Source organism: Mustelus asterias, chromosome 12 (assembly GCF_964213995.1).
Source record: "Mustelus asterias chromosome 12, sMusAst1.hap1.1, whole genome shotgun sequence".
NCBI classification, from domain to species: Eukaryota; Metazoa; Chordata; class Chondrichthyes; order Carcharhiniformes; family Triakidae; genus Mustelus; species Mustelus asterias.
Window position 1 is genome coordinate 14,285,382 of NC_135812.1, and position 24,216 is coordinate 14,309,597.

General features: G+C 44.9%; 1 protein-coding gene across 1 annotated transcript in view; it reads right to left on the bottom strand.

Moving 5' to 3' along the window:
- vps53 (VPS53 subunit of GARP complex) overlaps nt 1-24,216 on the bottom strand; it is a 293,849-nt gene that overhangs the window by 177,148 nt on the left and 92,485 nt on the right. Inside the window, exons 8-11 of the mRNA XM_078224778.1 lie at nt 9,111-9,189; nt 6,223-6,366; nt 4,391-4,533; nt 1,885-2,026 (exon numbers count right to left, since the gene is read on the bottom strand). Coding sequence (XP_078080904.1) covers nt 1,885-2,026; nt 4,391-4,533; nt 6,223-6,366; nt 9,111-9,189 — 508 coding nt within the window. The remainder of the gene's footprint in view (nt 1-1,884; nt 2,027-4,390; nt 4,534-6,222; nt 6,367-9,110; nt 9,190-24,216) is intronic.

Below are 24,216 nucleotides of genomic sequence, written 5' to 3' on the forward strand. Positions count from 1 at the left end.
TGGAAGGAGATGTGTTAACATTTCAGCTCATTGACGTTTCATCAGAACTGACTTTAGGAGCTTTTTTTTAAACATTGAAGAACAAAGAACAAAGATCAGTACAGCACAGGAAACAGGCCCTTCGGCCCTCCAAGCCTGTGCCGCTCCTTGGTCCAACTAGACCAATCGTTTGTATCCCTCCATTCCCAGGCTGCTCATGTGACTATCCAGGTAAGTCTTAAACGGTGTCAACGTGCCTGCCTCCACCACCCTACTTGGCAGCGCATTCCAGGCCCCCACCACCCTCTGTGTAAAAAACGTCCCTCTGATATCTGAGCTATACTTCGCCCCTCTCACCTTGAGCCCGTGACCCCTCGTGATCGTCACCTCCGACCTGGGAAAAAGCTTCCCACTGTTCACCCTATCTATACCCTTCATAATCTTGTACACCTCTATTAGATCTCCCCTCATTCGCTGTCTTTCCAGGGAGAAATGGCAGTTGTGTCCTACAGTAAAGTCCTTTAACTTATAAAAGTAAAACACTGCAAACCGGCGATAAATGAGTGCCTGTAAATCTTCCACTTGGTTGTTACGTGCTTGCTTCCTCTCCATATTACATGGGAGGGCCCAAAACACCTACAGGCACCCACTTGGAGAGGACAGTGGCATGCCGATTGAAGCGTCTTAACTCAACCTCCCCAGCAAGCAGGTTAGACTTAACTAACTCTCAGCAAATTCCCAGACACCGGCCTGAGGGGCTACAAAAGGCCAGTCACTGCTGACAGGCATGTGGGCACGAGAAAAGTAATTAGTCACAAAGAATGCGGATAGAGTTCAGAGGTCTGGCTGTCAAGGACCATTAGCATCTGACTAACACTGTCTGCCGAAAATGTAATGGAAGTTTCTTGTGCATAAATAAACTCAAACCAGACACTAACATTGAGATTTTGAAGAAGACCATAGACATTTTTCTTGGCAACTCAGCCAACATTTCAAAGATGCTGTACAGATTGAAAAAGAAACCACTTCAAATTGGTCATTTTGGGAGGATCAATTGTTACAAAGCAACTTGGGTGGCACTGTGGTTAGCGCTGCTGCCTCACAGTGCTGGGGACCCGGGTTCAATCCAGCCTGGGTTGACTGTCTGTGTGGAGTCTGCACGTTCTCCCCGTGTCTGTGTGGGTTTCCTCCGGGTGCTCTGGCTTCCTCCCACAGTCCGAAGATGTGCGGGTTAGATGGTTGAGGGGCTTAAAATCAGAAAATAGAACATAGAATCCTACAGTGCAGAAGGAGGCCATTCAGCCCATCGAGTCTGCACCGACAACAATCCCTCCCAGGCCCTATCCCCATAACCCAATGCATTTACCCCAGCTAAACCCCCTGACATTAAGGGGCAATTTAGCATGGCCAATCCACCTAACCCGCACATCTTTGGACTGTGGGAGGAAGCCGGAGCACCCGGAGGAAACCCATGCAGACACGGGGAGAACGTGCAAACTCCACACAGACAGTCACCCGAGCTGGGAATTGAACCCGGGTCCCTGGCGCTGTGAGACAGCAGTGCTAACCCACTGTGCCACCCCCTAATGCTGGAAAACCTTGGCAGGTCTGAAAGCATCTATGTGGAGAGAGCATCAGAATTAATATATCAAGTCCGTATGATCCTTTTTCAGCTGACATGTTAACTCTGTTTCTCTCTCCACAGATGCCGTCAGGCTTGCTGAGTTTTTCCAACATCTTCAGTTTTTATATCAGGTTTCCAGCATCCGCAGTGTTTTGCTTTTACCTCAGGGATGGTAGTTGTGTGTTGAGAGTTGGTGATGGCACTAACCAGTGATTCAAGAATTAAATAGGACAAAGGAGATTCCAACACAGACACTCGTTTCTTTTCTGATCATTTCTTACCACTATGCCATCCGTCAGTGTGCTGCCCGAGAACCGTTTGGCTAACAACCCCTCAAAATTCGTTGTTCTTTGAATGGCAAACAGCAGCAGCTTCACTTCAATTTCCTTGGCTCTGGTTCGCATTATTTTAGCCAGCTCGATCCTAAAACAGAGGAAAAATGTTCTCCTTAGGCAAGATCTACCCATTCTCACATTTTCAAAGCAAAGAACGGACTCAAGGAATGGAGAGAAAAGGCAACTTGACAAATTGAAGCAAAATTCAGAGCATCCTCTAAGTGCTAGTGAGCACCGCCCATGTAGAGAGCTCCTGAGGTCGGGTCTTAGTCAACGTTGAGTTGGATGACCCTTCCTTCATCAGAGCTCAGACGCAGAGTCATCCAGACTCGAAACGTTGGCTTTGTTCTCTCTCCACGGAGGCTGAGTTTTCTCAGCATTTTCTGTTTTTGTTTCAGATTCCAGCATCCGCAGTATTTTGTTTTTATCTGAACTATTGTGATGTTGATTGAGGTATAATCTCAACAGGTCTGACAGCATCCCCTAGTCACCACACTCCAGCGCCTCCAATGACCCTTCATTGGAGCTCTTGTGAAGGGTCATTCAGACTCGAAACGATAGTTCTATTCTCTCTTCATAGATGCTGTCAGACCTGCTGAGTTTTCCTAGCATTTGCTGTTTTTGTTTCAGATTCCAGCGTCCGCAGTATTTTGCCTTCATCTTAGTTTCAGCTGCCTCTTGTGTGTGGTCACCCTCAATGACAACACTTTGAGTCCTCAGCCAGGTCACTTGAGAAAACACAACGATGGCATTTTGCTCTAGTTTGGGTCAGGTACAAGAGGAAAGATTGAATTCACACTGTTCAAGCAGAGTTCCTGCGATCTCGTCATGGTGAGGTCTCATCAGTGTCTGCAAAGCTACCCAGACTATTTGACCAGACCAGCTGAAGACAGGAAGGTGATAAAAATCCTATACTTGGGCAAAACTGTTAAATAATGATTTTTAAATAAGGGATGAGGATCTGTTGAAACCTGTCAACTATGGAAACCATGTCCCTTCATTGCTTTTGGAAAGACAAGAGGAATTCATGGCAATCTGGCAAAAGTAAAGGAAAAAGATGAATAATAAACATACGAAGCAGGGGCTAGATTGGGTCATCGAGCCTCTCGAGTCTGCTCCGCCATCCATGGCTGACCTAACGCCTCAACATCATTTTCCTGCATGATCCCAATATCCCTTGGTATCTTTAATATCCAGAAACCTATCAATCTCTGTCTTGAATATAGCCAATGATTGAACCTCTACAGCCCCCTGGGCTAGACAATTCCAAAGATTCACTACCCTCTGAGTGCTTCTTGCATCGACCACGTAAAAAGTAAAAGTTTATTTATTAGTCACAAGTAGGCTTACATTAACACTGCAATGAAGTTATTGTGAAAATCCCTCAGTCGCCACACTCTGGCGCCTGTTCGGGTACACTGAGGGACAATTTAGCATGACCAATGCACCTAACCAGCATGCCTTTCGGACTGTGGGAGAAAACCGGAGCACCCAGAGGAAACCCACGCAGACACAGGAAGAACGTGCAGAGTCCGCACAGACAGTGACCCAAGCCAAGAATCAAACCCAGGTCCCTTGCGTTGTGATGCATCAGTGCTAATCACTGTGCCACTCTTCACATTTATCTAGAAATCATAGGAACCCTACAGTGCAGAAAGAGGCCATTGGGCCCATCGAGCCTGCACCGACCACAATCCCACCCAGGCCCTACCCCCATATCCCTACATATTTACCCACTAATCCCTCTAACCTCCGCATCTCAGGACACGAAGGGGCAATTTTAGCATGGCCAATCAACCTAACCCGCACATCTTTGGACTGTGGGAGGAAACCGGAGCACCCGGAGGAAACCCACGCAGACACGAGGAGAATGTGCAAACTCCACACAGACAGTGACCCAAGCCGGGAATCGAACCCAGGTCCCTGGAGCTGTGAAGCAGCAGTGCTAACCATTGTGCTACCGTGCCGCCCTACATTATATCTCACCTGCCACATTCTTGCCCACTCACTCTGCCTGTCTAAATCCCTTTGAAGTTTCTTTACATCCTCCTCACAACTCATATTCACACTTAGCTTTGTGTCTTCAGCAAACTTGGAAATATTGCATTTGGTTCCCACGTCGAAAGCGCTAATATAGATTGTGAATAGCTGGGGACCCAAGCACTGATCCTTGCAGTACTCCACTAGTCACGGCCTGCCAATCTGAGAATGACCCGTTGATTCACACACACTTTCTGTCTGTTAACCAATTCTCCATTCATGCCAGTACATCACCCCCAATCCCATGTGTTCCAATTCTGCTCAGTAGCCTCCTGTGCAGAACCTTATTGAAAGCCTTCTGAACATCCAGGTACACCACATCTACTGGATCCCTCATGTCTATTTGGCTAGTTGCATCCATTTAAAAAACTCTGACAGGTTTGCCAAACATTATCACACATCTGCTTTATACCTGGTGACGTGGCAAAACTCCACAGTAATCCGTTCACTCATGCACCATTCCTGTGGGAACATCCGGCCATATTTCTCTTCGTAATCCACCAGTTGCCGTTTAATCCATGCATAGCGTCGATCTATCTTATCCAGCCATGCCACCTAGTCAAAGCATTAAAACGAAATGGTGAGAACACATTGCGGCTTTCCTGTTGTGAACTAAAATCACATCCTTGACAACTGTTTGTCAGCTATCAGTTTGCAAATCCCTCACAGTCCCAAAGTAAACTCGTTAGAATCATTTATGTATTCATGCCGGCCAGCCTCAGCAAATACAGCAGGTTTACCTTGGGGCTGCTGATCATTATGTTCAGACACACATCTTGGGAGCTGGGTGACTCTGGTGCAACACCCAAGCACAACGTAAAAGAGGCTTGCAATAGATACGAGTGAGTGGGTATCAGACCAATTCGCTCCACTTTAAAACTGACATCTCAATGTCAGAGCTGCAGCAACAGGTTAACAACAATAAAAGGCACAAGGGGGCACAGCCATTAAAGTGGAGAGTAAATAGACTATCGGATTACTGTTTAGTCTATTTCATGATCTCTGACCCAACACACTCACGAATCAATCGATCTGCATGAGTCCAGAGTGAGGAATGCAGCGTTCTCATGTGGTTCACAAATTCACAATAAGCTCCTTCCTGTTAGACTAACAAGGTCATGTAAACTCTACCCTTAAATTTGCTTTTCCATTACAAGCAGCTATTGCCATAACAATTTATATATTCTCATATTTCTAGGATAACAGCTTCATTTTCCACCACACTCTCTTGGTCTCAGGCCTCCTTTAGTCCCTCGACCTACTGGCTATTCTTCACACCAGATTCGAGCAGAACATTTAGATCACGGGGACCACCACATCCGAGCACAATCCTTCCGTTGCCCTACGTGCACAGAAGGAAACTTCCAACAGGAGTCACTGGATAACAACCAGTTAAGAAAGCCCACCAACTTTCTCAGGAGGCTAAGGAAATTTGGCATGTCCGCTACGGCTCTCACCAATTTTTACAGACGCACCATAGGAAGCATCCTTTACAGGTGTATCACAGCTTGGTATGGGTCCTGCTCTGCCCAAGACCGCAAGGAACTACGAAGAGTCGTGAATGTAGCCCCGTCCATCACACAAACCAGCCTCCCATCCATTGACTCTGTCTACACTTCCCGCTGCCTTGGCAAAGCAGCCAGCATAATTAAGGACCTCATGCACCCCGGACATACTCTCTTCCACCTTCTTCTGTCAGGAAAGAGATACAAAAGTCTGAGGACACGTACCAACCGACTCAAGAACAGCTTCTTCCCTGCTGCCATCAGACTTTTGAATGGACTTACCTTGTATTAAGTTGATCTTTCTCTAAACCCTAGCTATGACTGTAACACTACATCTGCACTCTCTCCTTTCCTTCTCTATAAAAGGTTTGCTTTGTGTATATGGCGCGCAAGAAACAATACTTTTCACCATATGCTCATACATGTGACAATAATAAATCAAATCAAATGAGCAGGAGCCATGGCCAATTTGTCTTCTTCCCTGGCCCAAGCACTGAAGCCAAGGGCCATCTGTTTGAAATCGAGTAACTCCACAGGGGGCAGGAATTTTAAAACTAACTTTCCAAAGTGTCAATTGGCTGAAGTGAAAATTTGAGTTCATCCAGCAAGACCCCAGATTTCAGTGTTTGTGAAACGTTGCAGCAGCTCCGAACGCCAACTGCAGAACAAAAGGCTGCCTCCTGGGCCTCCCAGTAATTACTGTAAGCTGAAGTATTCCTTCAGCTTCATGCTTACTTACATCTTGGTTTTCCTGGAACAAAACAAGGTATTCCGAAAGATGTTGCTTTGTAAACTTTTTAATGATTTCCTGTTTAATTTTGGGATCCAGCACATTGGCAACCAGGCAGGCATCGCGCAGGACGTTACTGGGACCCGCTGGTCTCTGCAGAGATGGAAAGGAAAATTCACCAACAATTAGATATCCAGCCAAAGCTATATATATATTTTCAAAGTTTAAACATCAGCTGCGTCTCTCGCACTTTCGAGAACAGGGCTGTCATAACCCAACGCTTACAAGATATCGGCCGGACTTTTACCAGCACGCCCCGTCCCGGATTCGGGGCGGGCGAGGCTCGCAGAACGGCATTCTCCGTTGGCCTCGGTTGGGCGAGGCAGTAAAATTCCGGCAAACATCTCCGTTTTAGAAATGGAATCTTCCCTCGTTCGTGTGTTGTTGAAAAGTAAAATTCAATGCTGTTTTTAATTTGTTCGAGGAATAGGGCGTCATTGGCTGATCCAGCATTTATTGCCCACCTCCAATTGCCCTCGAACAGAGTGGCTTGCGAGGCCATTTAAGAATGAGCCACATTGCTGTGGGTCTGGAGTCACATGTAGGCCAGACCAGGTAAGGACGGCAGATTTCCTTCCCTAAAGGGCATTAGTGAACCAGCTGGGCATTTTATGACAATCGACAGCGGCTTCATGGTCATCCGTCAATTCCAGATTTTACGGAGTTCAAATTTCATCATCGGCCATGTGGAATCCGAACGCAGGTTCCCCAAAGCAGAACCCTGGGTCTCTCGATTACTCGTGCTGTGATAATACCATTACGCCACCGCCTCCCCTTGCACTTTTGAGAATATGATTTAACATGGCTGCAACTCAACCATGGCTGGTCACGGAACCAGTTTGTATTTCACTCTAGAAGTGCTCAATGTTAGACAGATTCAAAAAAAGTCAAACAGAAAAATCAGTTTTATGGCAACTTTCTTGGACAGGTTTTGCTGAAAAGCTCAAGTTCAAAGGTCAAGCTCAATTAATCAATCATCAATTCAGGATAATACTGAAACATGTTCATTATTAAAAGCAAAGTTGCAGTTGCAGGTCGGTTAACCATGACTGCAATACCACTTCAATGCAAAAATGAAAAAAAAACACGTAATTCCTCTTTATTTTATGTGAAAGGTCTTTGTTCCAGCTCTTACTCCCAAAAGGACCGTCCTGCATCTCAGAAAGGAAATAAGCCATCAGTTCCCTCTGCCAACAACATTTTACCACGTCCTGACCTGGTCTGGCCTACATGTGACTCCAGATCCACAGCAATGTGGTTCATTCCTAAATGCCCTCTGAAATGGCCCAGCAAGCCACTCCGTTCATGGACAATTAGGGATGGGCCAGCCAATGATGCCACATTCCCTGAACGAATAAATCAAAATATTGAATTTATGGTTAACGACACATGAAAGGTGTTGTTGAAGGTGCTGATAAGTATCCACAGGGTGACTTGCTTCTCATTCTTTCTTCTTTTTATGTTTTTCTTTTAAGCGCAACAATCTGGCTTCCCACTTCATAGCTCCACATCATGGCAGAGCTAAGAATGGGAAATGTGTTTAGAAAACTGGATGAATGAAGCGCCAACATACGGTTTTGGCTTGGAACATCCGAACACAGAATTGCATTTTTTAAATATTTGTTTTTTCCATTGTGGTGACCAGGACACGTTTTTATTCTGAAACTCAATGCTGTCTTCATGATTCAGTCCACGATAACTGGGGTAGTATGAGATGAGGAACACTGGAAATATATAGTTTAAGTTTGATGTGGAGATGCCGGCGTTGGACTGGGGTGGGCACAGTAAGAAGTCTCCCAACACCAGGTTAAAGTCCAACAGGTTTATTTGGAATCACGAGCTTTCGGAGCACTGCTCCTTCATCAGGCGAGTGTGAGCAAGTTTAAGTTTGTTTATTAATGTCACAAGTAGGTTTTCATTAACACTGCAATGATGGCATGGTGGCAAGTGGTTAGCACTATTGCCTCACGGCGCCAGGGACCTGGGTTCAATTCCCAGCTTGGGTCACTGTCTTGCACATTCTTCCTGTGTCCCGGGGTGCTCCGGTTTCCTCCCACAGTCCACGGATTTGCAGGCTAGGTGGATTGGCCATGCTAAATTCTCCTTCTGTGTACCCGAACAGGCGCCAGAGTGCGGCGATTAGGGAATTTTCACAGTAACTTCATTGCAGTGTGAATGTAAGCCTACTTGTGACTAATAAATAAACAAACAAATTTTAAGTTACTGTGAAAATCCCCTAGTCGCCACACTCCGGTGCCTGTCTGGGTGCACGGTGGGAAAATTTAGCATGGCCAATGCACCTAACCAGCACGTCTTTCTGACTGTGGGAGGAAACTGGAGCACACGGAGGAAACCCACGCAGACACGGGGAGAATGTGCAGACTCCACACAGCCAGTGACCCGAGCCAGGAATCGAACCCGGGTCCCTGGCGCTGTGAAGCAGCAGTGCTAACCACTGTGCCGCCACCGTGCCGCATTTCAAAATAGGTCAGAGAGATTAGCATTTCGGGTACGGACTTTTCAAAACTGACCGAGGATCTTCATCGGAAGCAGAAGATCTTTTTTGAGACGCCAACAGGCTGCATAAGTTTCCCAGCCTCTTTGGTTTTGTTGTGTGCGCAGTTTTTTTCCTTTGTCTATTTACATTGGACGAGGATCTGGGACCAGATCAACAATTCATTCCCTCCACTTGGGCAATCAATCAAATGATTTGGCAGTACAAGTGCACAGAAAGTCACACCAAAGTCAGAAGACAGAAAATGGGCACAGGCGTTCAAGAGGTTATGAAATGCATGCAGGCAGGATGTGAAAACTAAACTTTAGCAGGACATTCTCACCTTTGTTCCCTGGGATGGGAAAGCCTCTTCAAAATCCGCCAGGATCTGTTGTCCCAGCTCAGTCTGTGCAGCTCGTACCCTGACAAAACAAAATCAGAACTTCCTGAAGTTTCATACTCTAGCTGTGAAAATAAATGGGACACTAAAGTCAGTTCTGCACTCACAAACTGCAAGTTGATTGACAGAGATAACACCAGCAACAAAACACAAATTATAGCTGGCTATTAATTACTTTGCTTCTGGATAGAACTTGGCCGTGCACAAATCTGGCTGCTGCACTTACTCACAAGAGTAACTCTTTGGTGTTAAGCATTTCTGAGATGTCCTGAGGATGTGAAAGCTGGGTAACGCATATAACTTTCTTATGAAGGTTTACTTTGCTTCTTCAGAGTGGCAGCGGTGCTGCATTTGACAGCACTCTTACCTGTGAGTTTAGAATCATGGAATCCGACAGTGCAGAAGGAGGCCATTCAGCCCATTGGGTCTGCACTGACCACAATCTCACCCAGACCCTATCCCCAAACCCCATGCATTTACCCTAGCTAGTCCCCCTGGCACTAAGCGGCAATTTAGCATGGCCAATCCACCTGATCTGCACATCTTTCAGACAGTGGGAGGAAACTGGAGCAACCGGAGGAAACCCACACAGACACGGGGAGAACGTGCAAACTCCACACAGACAGTGACCCAAGCCGGGATTCGGACCCAGGTCCTTGGCGCTGTGAGACAGCAGTGCTAACCACTGTGCCACCTTACCTATGAGTTTAAGTCCCAGTCTAGAGACTTGAGCAATAAATCCAGGCTAACATTCCAGTGCATCACTTGAGGGAGTGCTACACTGTTTGAAGTGCCATCTCTTGGATGAGACATTAAACCAAAGTCTAGGTAGACGTAAAGGATCGCTTTTCATTACTTGAAGAGCGAGGGAGCACGTCCCAGTGGCCTGACAATGTTTATCCCTCAACCGACATCGCTGAAACATTGTGGGGGAGAATTCTGCAGCCGTCCTCGCCGGTGGAATTCTCTGGTCCCATTGCAGCGAATGAAAGCTTGGCTGAGCGCCAAATTCTCCGTCCTCACTTGCAGTGGTGACGGGGTGTGAATGGCTGGAAAATTCCAGCCTGTCTCTGTTCATGACCAGATTATTACTGTTTGTGGAATCTCGCTTGCACAAATTGGCTGCTGGGTTCCCTACATTACGCTAGTGTTAGCATTTGAAAAGTACCTTACTAGCTGCAAGATGCTCTGGAACATCCTGAGGTCTTGCAAAGTTAAGGTAAGTTCTTTCTTTCATTTGTTCCTTTAGAAGCAAGTCTAGGGATATGACAGCAGCAAAGAAGACTGAATTTTGACGTACAGGCTGAGAAAAAGGCCACATACATTTAGCCTTGCCGACAATTCATAAACAGATTTACAACAGGAGAGCTTGAGGTCACAGAGTGGGATGGCCGACTTTACAGATGCAGCTTGGAAGGCACTGGAAGTTCCTCTCAAACAGCACAGGATGGGTCAGACACCGCATGAAACCTCATTAAACATGGAATGTGACTAGGAGTCCAAACCTGAATAAGTACAGAATGTTCCACCTAACATAGGCTTAAGACTGTAACAACAACATAGCATGCCAGACAAGCACACAGCAACATACTTTTGATTTAGGAGTGTATAATGCCCCTCAATAAAAAAAGAGAAAAACTTTGTTCTCTTCATAACAAGACATCTACCATCCTCACTTGTACACGAGAAACTGAGCTATGCACAATTTAGCTCCAGTGCTTGATCTATTGGATAATTTTACATTGCCCCTGCCCATTGAAGTTTTTATGACTGGGTTTCAAAGTGGATTCAAGATATTTAAGTAACATGTTAATTATTCGAATAAAAACACTGCCCGAATACCCCTTTTGAAACAACTAAATAATTTGCCCACTTACAGAAGTTTGGAAATGATTTCTCCACTGGTTTATATGAGTTCCTTCATTGTCTCGGAGTCAAAATCCTGGAACTCCTTCCCTTGTGGGTGTACCTACATCATATGGGCTGCAGCGGTTCAAGACAATGACTCACCACCATCTCGAGGGCGATAATGCTGCTCACAATAATACGAACGTAAGAACTAGGAGCAGGAGTAGGCAACTCGAGTCTCCTCCGCCATTCAATACGATCATGGCTGATCTCATCTCAGCCTCATCTCCACCTTCCTGGACGCTATAACCCTTCATCCTGCTACTAATTAAAACCTATCTATCTCCTCCTTAAACGTGTCCCGGAGTCCACTGTACTCTGGGGTAGAGAATTCCACAGACTCACGACCCTGTGAGTGAAGTAATTCCTCCTCAATTCTGTTTTAAATTTGCCTCTCCTTAGCCTAAGGCTATGGCTTCTCATTCTAGAGCGTCCGACAAGGAGAAACAAGTGCTCTATGTCTACCCTGTCAATCCCCTTTAGAATCTTATACACCTCAATTAGATCTCCTCTCATTCTTAGAATTTATAGATCATAGAATCCCTATAGCACTGACCACAATCCCACCCAGCCCTATCCCCATAACCCCATGTATTAACCCCAACACTAATTTAGCATGGGCTAATCAACCTAACCCGCACATCTCTAGACTGTGGGAGGAAACTGGAGCACCCGGAGGAAACCCACGCAGACACGGGGAGAACGTGCAAACTCCACACAGACAGTGACCCAAGCCAGGAATCAAACAAAGAACAAAGAACAGTACAGCACAGGAAACAGGCCCTTCAGCCCTCCAAGCCTGTGCCGCTCCTTGGCCCTAATAGACCAATCGTTTGTATCCCTCCATTCCCAGGCTGCTCATGTGACTATCCAGGTAAGTCTTAAACGATGTCAGCGTGCCTGCCTCCACCACCCTACTTGGCAGCGCATTCCAGGCCCCCACCACCCTCTGTGTAAAAAACGTCCCTCTGATATCTGAGCTATACTTCGCCCCTCTCACCTTGAGCCCGTGACCCCTCGTGATCGTCACCTCCGACCTGGGAAAAAGCTTCCCACTGTTCACCCTATCTATACCCTTCATAATCTTGTACACCTCTATTAGATCTCCCCTCATTCTCCGTCTTTCCAGGGAGAACAACCCCAGTTTACCCAATCTCTCCTCATAAGCTAAGACCCTCCATACCAGTCAAACCCGGGTCCTTGGCACTGTGAGGCAGCAGTGCTAACCACTGTGCCACCCTTCTATCCCACGAATGAATAAAAGAAATAAAATGACTCTTCACATCCCACGAATGAATTGAAAAAAAGCTTTGTACGTGCTAACGGTACCGTGCTAATCAACCCTGTTATTCAGCAGCAGCCAATCAGTACTATGTGAAAGGTCATGGGACCATCAACCCAGTTGATATAAAAGTTTCTGATGGTGATTTGGACCATTTTGAAACGTGCGAATTGGTACATATGGGGAGTTGCCATTTGAGAGTGAGGGAGCAAAAATAGAGGGTGCAGACACTCCAAAATACAGATTTAAAACAACATCGGCAGAAAACGTGGAATGGGTTTACTAGCTACCATATCAGTAGTCAACACATACGAATAAACTACGGGGAGTGCAGGTTAGCAGAAAGAAGCCATAAAGCTCATGTAACAACACTTCAAATAATAATTCACTGTCTGTGAAGCACTTTGGGATATTCTGATAATGTCCGATGCTCTATGTAAAGTTTGTCTCGATAAAACAATAGGTTGCCAAATCACAGAAGAATTCAGATTTTTCTTCAAAGGCAGAGCCAGCAAAAAATGTCCTGGGCCAAACCTGCGCCAGCTCTATTAACCACACAAAGCACTTGAGGTTATGATGTTTAATCATGTAATTGGATGTGTGTTCAGTAGGGAGTCCTGGTGCTGGAAGTTATAGTCAATTAGTTTATTCCTGAAAACTTGCTGAATAGGAATGAGGGCCATGATGTGGAGTTGCCGGCATTGGACTGGGGTGGGCACAGTAAGAAGTCTCACAACACCAGGTTAAAGTCCAACAGGTTTATTTGGCGCTGCTCCGAAAGCTCGTGCTGCCAAATAAACCTGTTTGACTTTAACCTGGTGTTGTGAGACTTCTTACTAGGAATGGATCTTGTGATGGCCTATGTGTTGGGAAAGGCCTGCATTTTCTTTTATTCAATGTCCCTTTACAACCCAAGTTGACTGGGGAGTATTCTGAAAGAAGGTTGATTGGTTTCCTGATTATAACCTCATGAGGTTCCAAGAAATGCCCACATGACTTGAGGTTGGCATGGAGGTGAACAGCTAAGCAGCAAGGGTAAACAGAAAGCCAATTACAGCGCGGGTGGGTCAGCCGGTGTCTTCTGTTTGGCAGACAGGACACACTGCAAATTTGTGCAAAAGGAAACAAGGTTCTCAACAGTTTTCTGTTTGGTAGTCTTCACAGATCCTGGTGTTGAAGCAGGTCTCTGAAACTAGAGCAGCGACTGTTAATTTGTCTTTATTCAGTTGGAAAGAGCAGAGAGCTGAAGACAGGAAGGGCATGGGATTGTTGATTGGACAAGATTCATTGCTGCTGTTTCAGTGTTGCCAGAGCCCACCAGACTGTTTAAAAAGATTGGAGACGGGAAGACTGGAGTCTTCCCTACTGCTGTCAGACTTCTGGAGTCAGACTTCTGGATGGACCTGCCTCGCATTAAGTTGATCTTTCTCTACACCCTAGCTATGACTGTAACACTACATTCTGCACTCTCTTGTTTCCTTCTCTATGAACAGTATGCTTTGTGTGTATAGCGCACAAGAAACAATACTTTTCACTATATGTTACAATAATAAATCAAATCAAATCCCTGGGGATTGTGTGTCATCAAGAACTGTTGTGGTCCAAGTGAGAGACGGCTTGTGTACCTTGTGGCTGTTGACTGTACAAGAACACTAGATGGAATATGGCTGCTTGTGAATGCAACTCAAAGGTCAAAACAATTGAGTGGGAAGTCTGAGAACCTATGTCGTTGCGTTGGCAAGACTGTGAGATTACACGGGGGTCCCACATTTGTGCGGGATGTAATGTGTGTTTGTAACTATGAGGCATATCTTCGTGGTACGGCAATTGGTAATTACAGTAAGAAGTTTAACAACACCAGGTTAAAGTCCAACAGGTTTATTTGGTAGCAAAAGCCACACAAGCTTTCGGAGCTCCAAGCCCCTTCTTCAGGTGAGTGGGAATTCTGTTCACAAACAGGGCATATAAAGACACAGACTCAATTTACATGAATAATGGTTGGAATGCGAATACTTACAGCTAATCAAGTCTTTAAGATACAAACAACGTGAGTGTGAATGACTACAATTGGTAATTAGCCGTAGTCCACAAAGAACCGTAGGCATTTCTCTCCATTAGAGAGGCACAACTGGTTACATAGCAAGAGGGGCATCACTTCACATCAAGTGGGGAGGGGGCAAGATATGGAGGCAAGCCTCCACAAACTACTACAGCTGGTACAGGGAATGAACCCACGCTGTCAACCGAGCCAATCAATCTTTGCTGTATCGATTACTTAAAGTGAAATTTACTTTTTTATTTTTTTAAATCATTCACCTGCTAAGTAATATTTGAAAGATGTTGATTATATTTGGTTTGTTATGGTAAGTGAAGTGAAATCTTGTTCAGCAGTTTTCATCAGTACTTCCAGGTATTGTAATAATTTTGGAAAAAATGGTTTCTATTCAGTTTCATTCCAATGCATTTTCAAATCCACAGCATTGATGTCCACAATATGCGCACAGGGCCACACCAACAAACTTCACCATTTACAACAGCCGATCTGGCACAGCATTGAACTCAATGGGTAATACCAAGCAACACACATTTTAAATAATCGAAGAAAAGTAATAGGCGACAAAGAACTTCCCCGAGCAATGCCACCCATTGCTAAAGTGGAGTTGTGTGTTTTGATTTGGTTTATTTATTACTGTCACATCTCGAGGCCTTGGGTCATCGTGGTTGGGGACTTCAATCAGGCCAAGCTCAAGAGCATGGTACCAAATTACCACCAACACGTCTCCTGTTCCACCAGAGACCCAAACATCCTAGACCACTGCTACACAAATATCAAACCTGCCTACCGCTCTATCGCCCGCCCACACTTCGGTAAATCCGACCGCAAGGCTGTGCTCCTGCTCCCGGCTTGCAAGCAAAAACTGAAGCGGGAGAATCCATCAAAGAAAGTCGTGCAATGTCGGTCTGAGGAATCAGATGATCTCCTACGGGACTGCTTAGAGTCAGTGGACTCGGTCAATCTTAAAAACTCTGCGATCAGCATGAACGAGTATGCCACGACAGTAACTGACCTCATTAGTAAGTGTGTAGAAGACTGTTTGCCAAGGAAGCAAATCCGCGTAATCCATGTAATTGATTGGTCGCACCAAGAGCACAGAGTCTACAAATATACCATAGTTTAACGGACATTGCTGAGAGAAGATTCACAAAACACTTGTAATGCATCATTTTCGTTTATCAACAGATTATACTTTTTAAATTAGTCCCAAGTATTATTCTTGGTAATAAATGCTGGCTAGACAGCGACGTCAATGTCCCACGAGTGAATGAATGAATAATGTTGTGTGTTTTATAATATTCATAATATTTTTTGGTTGGAGAGGTGATGCGCGATTAATTCACTCGAGAGGCTAGATCGTACTCGGGAAATAAAGGCTTTTATTCGCAACAAGAATAGAGCACACTGCTTAACAATACTATCCCAGACTAAAGGGTCACTAGGAAGAGCAGTGGCCTTTATACCCCTATAGGAAGGCGGAGCCAAACGGAGTGTACCACAGAACAATGCTAACAGGTGGAACACCCCAACCCTAACCCCAACAGTAACAAGAGTAACATATGTACAAGTACCCATAGTGGTGTAACCATCTATGGTTCACCACAAGAGGAAACATAAGTTATTACAATAATGCCTGCTCAGCAGTCTCTAATTTTAACTTGTGATGCTTTCATCACTTGTCGTGTCAGTAACTTAGTGGACATCTTAGTGGACAAAGGCCTGGACTAATTAGTAATTTAGAGAGCACTAATTCAATTCTGACCATAACAGTTTGAGAATTGGAATTCAGTTATTAAAATCGGTGAAGAAAAACCTGGTAAAGAGACCACAAAACTGTGGTTATTGTCTAGAAATTACTGTGAACTCATCTTCCACATTATCCTTGCCAACGTGATTCATCCAATCTATGCGTAGATCAGAATCATTCACAATTATCACCATACTTTTTCTCACCTGTCCTCAGTATTTCTTCTATACCCCATCCTATAGTATGATAACTAGATGGCCTATAACCTACTCCCACAGGTGACTTCCTACTTTTATTATTTCTCAGTGCTACCCGAGCTGATAATATATCTTTAATTTGAGAACTATGGTCATCCCTCTCTTATATACAAATACCATCCTTAATTAGCAGAGCCACCTTTCTCTCACTTCCGAAATGTCATGTACCCCTGAGTATTCAGGTCCCAGCCAATGTCATTTTGTAGCTATGTCTCTAGATTGGCTATCAGATCATACACATTTATTCCTATTTGTGTTCTCAATTCAAGTTTTGTAATGAATACTGCAGACGTTTAGGTGCAAAGAAAAGTTCTGAACTTTTACTATTTCCAGAACCTCTAGCCTCTAGAAGGCAAATGGAATTTTGTCCTTCATTGCTAGAGGGATGGAGTTTAAAAACAGCGAGGTTATGTTGCAGCTGTATAAGGTGCTGGTGAGGCCACACCTGGATTACTGTGTACAGTTTTGGTCTCCTTACTTGATAAAGGATATACTGGCACTGGAGTGGGTGCAGTGGAGATTGACTAGGTTGGTCTCAGAGTTAAGAGGGTTGGCTTATGAGGAGAGACAGAGTAGACTGGGGCTATACTCATTGGAATTCAGAAGAATGAGGGGAGATCTTATAGAAACATATAAGATTATGAAGGGAATAGATAAGATAGAAGCAGGGAAGTTGTTTCCACTGGCAGGTGAAACTATAACTAGGGGGCATGGCCTCAAAATAAGGGGGAGCAGATTTAGGGCTGAGTTGAGGAGGAACTTCTTCACACAAAGGGTTGTGAATCTGTTGAATTCCCTGCACAGTGAAGCAGTTGAGGCTACCTCATTGAATGTTTTTAAGGCAAGGATAGAAAAATTTTTGAACAGTAAAGGAATTAAGGGTTATAATCATAGAAACCCTACAGTGCAGAAACAGGCCATTCGGCCCATCGGGTCTGCACCAACCACAATCCCACCCAGGCCCTACCCCCATATCCCTACACATTTACCCGCTAATCCCTCTAACCTACACATCTCAGGACACTAAGGGGCAATTTTAGCATAGCCAATCAACCTAACCCGCACATCTTTGGACTGTGGGAGGAAACCGGAGCACCCGGAGGAAACCCACGCAGACACGAGGAGAATGTGCAAACTCCACACAGACAGTGACCCAAGCCGGGAATCGAACCCAGGTCCCTGGAGCTGTAAAGCAGCAGTGCTAACCACTGTGCTACCGTGCCGCGGTCAAGGTTATAGTGAGCGGGTGGGTAAGTGGAGCTGAGTCCATGAAAAGATCAGCCATGATCTTATTGAATGGCAGAGCAGGTTCGAGGGGCCAGAGGGCCTACCCCTGCTCCTAGTTCTTATGTTCTTACCTGCTGGCTTACTCTGAACTTTACATGCACTTACTCTTCCTGCCACTCTCTGATTATTGCTACCCTGCTCTCTTGTCTTGTCTTCTCTCTGTAACTTATCACATTTAATTCCTCATCTCCTCTCTACAGCCCTAGTTATTATAGGAATTACCAGAACACTGGGTCCAACATAGTTGAGGTGAAGGCAGTCCCAATGGTAAAGCTCTCACTTCCCCCAATGCTGATGCCATGAATCAAAACCCATTTCTCTTACAACAGTCTTTGACCCATGTAGTTAACTCTCTGATCAGATTTTGCCGATGTCAACTTGCTCATGGCTCAGGTAATAATCCAAAGATTAATTAAGCTCCTACTACCCAAGCAGAATCTCTTTTCTAATCCTGCCTTTGTGGACCTTGACCACTGGTGCCTCCCCTCCCACTACAGGTTCTTCTCCAGCCCTGAGAAGCTGTCCCAATTTCTGGGACCAGGCGGGCAATACCGCCTTCGAGATTGTCACTCCTGTTTACAGGGAACTGTGTGGATTTTCCTAACATTCCTATTGACTCATCTCTCTGAATGGTACTACGGTGCCATGGTCAGTTCACTCATCCACCTGCAGACCCACTTTCATCCACACAAAGTGCAAGCACGCCAAACTTGTCAGACAGTTGCAATGGCGGGGGCTCCTCCATTTCTACCTTCTTGATCCCCGTGACTGCTTTACTCACTTTCACACCCTCCTGTCCCTGATTATCGGAAGTCCCTATCCTAAGGAATGTGACTGCCTCCTGGAATAAAATGTCCAGGTAAACTCCCCGCTACCTGATGCATCATTGTGTCTGCAGCTCAGCCTCCAGTTCAATGACTCCAAGTTAAAGCTCCTCAAGCCAGAGGCACTTACTGCAGACGTGTTTGCCCTGGATCACACTGGAATCCAGGAAACCACACATTCTTCAGTCACAACACATCATCTGGCCTGCTATCTTTAATTATTTATTTCTCTTTATTAATTTATACCAACATTTACCTATTTTCCTGTAATGTTGCACTTTGATTATATTTTCAGTATGTCCTCGGTACACAGATTGACCCAACAGGATCTCTCCTTCGCGTGCTGCTTTTTGAACTCTTGCGGCGTCTCTCTTCCTCTCACACCACTTTTGAACTCTCGCCACCAGCTTTGAACCGTAAGCCACTCAGTTTGTATTAAACTACTTTCACAGTTCAACGTCACCTTCTCAAAGCAACTACAGACAAGAAATGTTCGCCTTGCTAACAATACCCATGGCATGAGAAATAATAAAAAGAATTGAATTCTCCACTTGCTATGCTGCTCCTGATAACTTCCTCTACCAACTCTGTCCTGGTCACCTGCCCAGGGGTGGGCACAGTGGCAAGGATGGGATAGTGGTTAGCACTGCTGCCTCACAGCATCAGGGACCTAGGTTCGATTCCCGGCTTGAGTCACTGTCTGTGCGGAGTCTGCACGTTCTCCGTGTCTGCGTGGGTTTCTTCCGGGTGCTCCGGTTTCCTCCCACAGTCCGAAAGATGTGCAGGTCAAGTGGATTGGCCATCCTAAATTGCCCCTTAGTGTCAGGGGGACAGTGGTTAGCACTGCTGTCTCACATTGCCAGGGACCCGGGTTCGATTCTCGGCTTGGGTCACTGTCTGTGCAGAGTCTGCACATTCTCCCAGTGTGTTTCCTCCAGGTGCTCCGGTTTCCTCCCACAGTCCGAAAAACGTGCTGGTTAGGTGCATTGGCCATGCTAAATTCTCCCTCAGTGTACCCAAACAGGCGCCAGAGTGTAGCAACTAGGGTATTTTCACAGTAACTTCACTGCATTGTTAATGCAAGCCTACTTGCGACACTAATAAATAAAATTTAAAACTTGTTCCATGCTCTTCAACATATTAAATTCATATTTTATCTTCAAGTTTCCTCCGCCACCGCACAACGCTCTCACTGCAACATCCTTTCATACGAATCCCTCCTCTATTGAAGATCCAGTTTTCAGTCCTATCATGTAGGATTGTTGCACTAAATCCCTTCACTTCTCTGCCTTCCTTTGAGTTTCCAAGTTATTGGGATATTTACCACATTTACTGTCTGTGGGATCTTGCTGTGTACCAACTGGCTGCCACATTTTCTTTCATCCTTAGAATAACAGAACTGATGCATGAGCTGGGGGAAAAAACTGGGAACATCCTGAAGCTGTCGAACACAGTGTGTGTAAACCCAAGGAGCTCTGGTGCTGCTTTAGCCTGGGAATTCTGTAGCATTCTTACCCAGGAAATGCCGGGTTAAAATGCTGTAGTTTTCCCAAATACAAACTACAAAAAGAGAGTGCAACAAATCTCTTGACAGTGTTTCTGAATCGTTTACACTAGCTGTTAAATGGACAGTATGAACTGAATGGGCAGAATGGCTTCCTTCTGTGCCCTAATTGCATGAACGAGGACCTACCAGCACCCTAAGAGTTAAGGTTTACAAACATCAACATTGTAGCACAGATGTTAGCTTTCCGCCCTCTCCAACACTCAAATCTGCCAGCCACATCTGAGATCTGTCTGCACTAAACCACATCAATGGACGTGGTACTTTGCAGCGGGAACGGGACTGACAGGGGGTCAACTGAAATCCTTTCAACTTTGTTGTGCTGGGATGGCAGGCAGAGAGAAATGCCTGAATTGCAAAATTACAGCCATAAAGCCCCACAGCCCCCAGGCCTGCGGTGGACTCAGCAGCAGTGGCACTCTCTCCTCTCATGGGTTCCCAGAATAGAAGGTGGACAAATAGAAAAAAAGCACCCCTTTTTTATAAGTCCTTTTGCGGGAGACTAGCAACACACACAAGGGGAAAAAGGGTCTTGAGGGCTGCACTGTGAAAAACAAACAATGAGATCCAGAATTAGTCAACTGGTGAGAAATATGAGACAAGCTCTGACAACTTCAAGAACTGTCTGGCTGTGCAGGAACAAAACAAATTGGGTTCCTCCCCGCACCTAGCTACCAAGTTACCCAATTTGAAATCGTTCTCCTGGGTTACTGATAAAGCTTCAGTTACTGCAACAATGCAGAGCACTTTACAACAAACTGGAGAAGTGCAGGGTGACCAATAAATATGGAAAAAGGAGAATAAGTGGAAAGATTAGGATGGGGAACAGAAACTGCCGATTTGAGACTTTTTTTTTCAAATATAGGGCAGGCAAAAAGCGGGCAGAGAATTGCAGAAAGCAGGAATGTACTGGCTGAACAAGCTGTCATCAACAGTGAAGCAGTGGGAGTAAAAAGTCAAATGTTAGAGGAGTGAGAACGTGTGAGGAAATGTGAGGTAGAAGGCCAAACATTAGAGTGAGGTGAGGAGAGGAGAAATTTGAAAACAAAAACCCAGAGGATTTACACCCTGTTCTTCCTGGCATTTTCAAACAACAGAATGCCGCATCTTCATGCGGTCTGAATTACAGTCAGTAAAGACTGTGCCCACTTAGTCGTGCAGTGGGCTAGATCCGCAAACCGTGGGAAGCCTGCAAAAATCCACCAAGTGAGTCCAGAACAGAGTCAGAATCTTCCCAGGTTCTACATACATCAGAAAGCAGTGAGGGTGGAGGAAGAGCAAGAGCATGAGGGAGCGGGGGAGTTTGAGAAAGTGGGGAGCACGAATAAGTGGGGAGTGACGAGCAAGTGGAGTATTTCCTCTGCTGAGAAGGAATCATGAAACCTAAAATACATTCCACATAAACGATTTACAACGCGGGTGTATTTATCACGCGGAGGCAATCTGCTTACTTGTACAGAACTAAAAATTACAGTTGATGAAAGGTGAAACATTTGATCACCATAACTGCAGAAGCACCGAGAGATTTATTGATAAAGTCAGGTGTGCAGACAAAGATCTACAGTCAAGAAGTTCAAAAGTACTTAACATGTCTGTGGCAAAATTGAAATCCCAGTGACTTTTCTTTTAAAAGTGCAAAGACAAATGACACCCATCATGTTGCAATGGTTGCCAAAATAAACATTCCCGTCCTTGATCTCTGTGAAATACCATTGCCTCACTCTTGTTGTGATTTTTTACATGACCATCACGGAGGATGCCTTTGAAGCTCAAACCTTGACAACATCCAGACCAATCGACAAATAAAATAATTAAACAACGTCTCCACGAATAGCAGATGAGACAACACACGTGGCGAAAGGCAGTACTGGACTAGTTTCTAATTCATTGGAAGGAATAAGAAGCCAAGTGAAGTAGGAGGACATTTGCGATTGAGTGATAGCATTTTGATTTGATTTGATTTATTATTGCAACATGTATTAGCATACCGTGAAAAGTATTGTTTCTTGCGCATTATACAGACAAAGCATACTGTTCATAGAGAAGGAAAGGAGAGAGTGCAGAATGTAGTGTTACAGTCATAGCTAGGGCATAGAGAAAGATCAACTTAATGCAAGGTAGGTCCATTCAAAAGTCTGATGGCAGCAGGGAAGAAGCTGTTCTTGAGTCAGTTGGTACGTGACCTTAGACTATCTTTTTCCCGACGGAAGAAGGTGGAAGAGAGAATGTCCGGGGTGCATGGGGTCCTTAATTATGCTGGCTGCTTTGCCTAGGCAGTGGAAAGTGTAGACAGTGTCAACGGATGGGAGGCTGGTTTGCGTGATGGATTGGGCTACATTCACGACCTTTTGTAGTTTCTTGCGGTCTTGGACAGAGCAGGAGCCATACCAAGCTGTTACTTCTAAAGGTGGAAATAAGAGTGGAACGCATGATAAGCTCAATTGAACAGGATTTTCAGGAAGCAGGTGCAGGGGATGAAATGTTACACGAGAGAGATGAAGTGGCAAAAGCTAGTTAAAGGGGAGGATATAGTGGGAAAACAATAAAGCCTTGTCCAGAAAAATGTCGATGACAAAACAGGAGAGTAAGAAAAAGAAAAGAAAGTTGTGCAAAACATTCAGGAGTCAGGAGGGTCAAAAGAAAATTCTGGAACTTAAAGAGGTACAGGAGAGGGAGAAGCACATTACCAAACAGGGAATTGCCAGGAATCTGACATGGGGCAGGAGCTAAATTGAAGCATTTACCAAAGGCAGCTTGATGCTGGCATCTGGGATTAGTGAAGTGGTGAAGTTGTTCAAACATTTTCAAGTCACAAAGCAACAGAGAAATTACATTTATATAGCGCGTTATCGTGTCTGAGAGAAACACATCAAACTGTTATACATTTTGCAGTAACTGTTAATGTTGGCAAGTGTGGCAGCCTTGCACAGTTAACACCAATGTGATGCAGGTTGGTGTTGTTGGTTGAGGAAGGGATGTTGTCCAGCACACTCATACAACTCAACGTTCTTCCTCAAACATGTCATGCAGCTTTTATATACCCACCTCAACAGGCAGACAGGGCCTTGATTTAGTGTCTCATCTGAAAAACGCCACTTTCAACAATGCAGCATTCCCTTAGTAATGTGCTGGAACATTAACAGCTCATCCTTATTACCCACATGTAAATATGCTTAATTCCATGTTCTGAACATTCATTTTTTCTGTTACTTTTTCTCCCTCAGTTAGGTCCCCAAGTAACATTTGAGGGCTGATCATGAGAGAAGTGTATAAAATTATGAGATGCATCGGTAGAGTTGACAGTCAGAACCTTTTTGCCCGGAGTTGAAATGACTAATACTAAGGAGCATGCACTAAAAGTGAGAGGGGAAAAGTTCAAAGGATTTGTGAGGGGCAAGTTTTTTTTGAACACAAAGTAGGTGGTAGGTGCCTGGAATGCACTGCCAGAGGTGGTGGTGGAGGCAGATAGGATAGGGCCGTTTAAGGGGCTTTTAGATAAGCACATGAATATGCAAGGAATAGAGGGATATGGACCAAGGGCAGGCAGAAAGGATTTGTTTAATTTGGCATCATGTTTGGCACAACATTGTGGGCCGAAGGGCCTGTTCCTGTCCTGTACTGTTCTATGTTCTATCATGTATGTTTTACTCCCTTGCTCTTTAGACAATGTAATAAAAAAACAATATCTTAATTTGAAAGTAGTGTGCCAACATTAAGTGCTTTCAATTAATTAGAAATGTAGATTAATTAGAAATTAGAAATCTGAAGATGCTAACATTCTTAGCGTTCCGTCAATAGGTTAGAAGTTCCACCAGAATTTAAGCGTATAATACAAAGAACAGTACAGCACAGGAACAGGCCCTTCGGCCCTCCAAGCCTGCGCCAATCATGATGCCTACCTAAACTAGAACCGTATACACTTACAGAATCCGTATCCTTCCATTCCCATCTTATTCATGTATTCGTCTAGATGCCCCTTAAAATGCCACTATCGTACCTGTTCCCACCCCCACCTTCCCGGGCAGCGTGTTCCAGACATTCACCACCCTCTGTGTAAAAAACTTGCCTCGCACATCTCCTCTAAACTTTTCCCCATGCGCCTTAAACCTATGTCCCCGAGTACT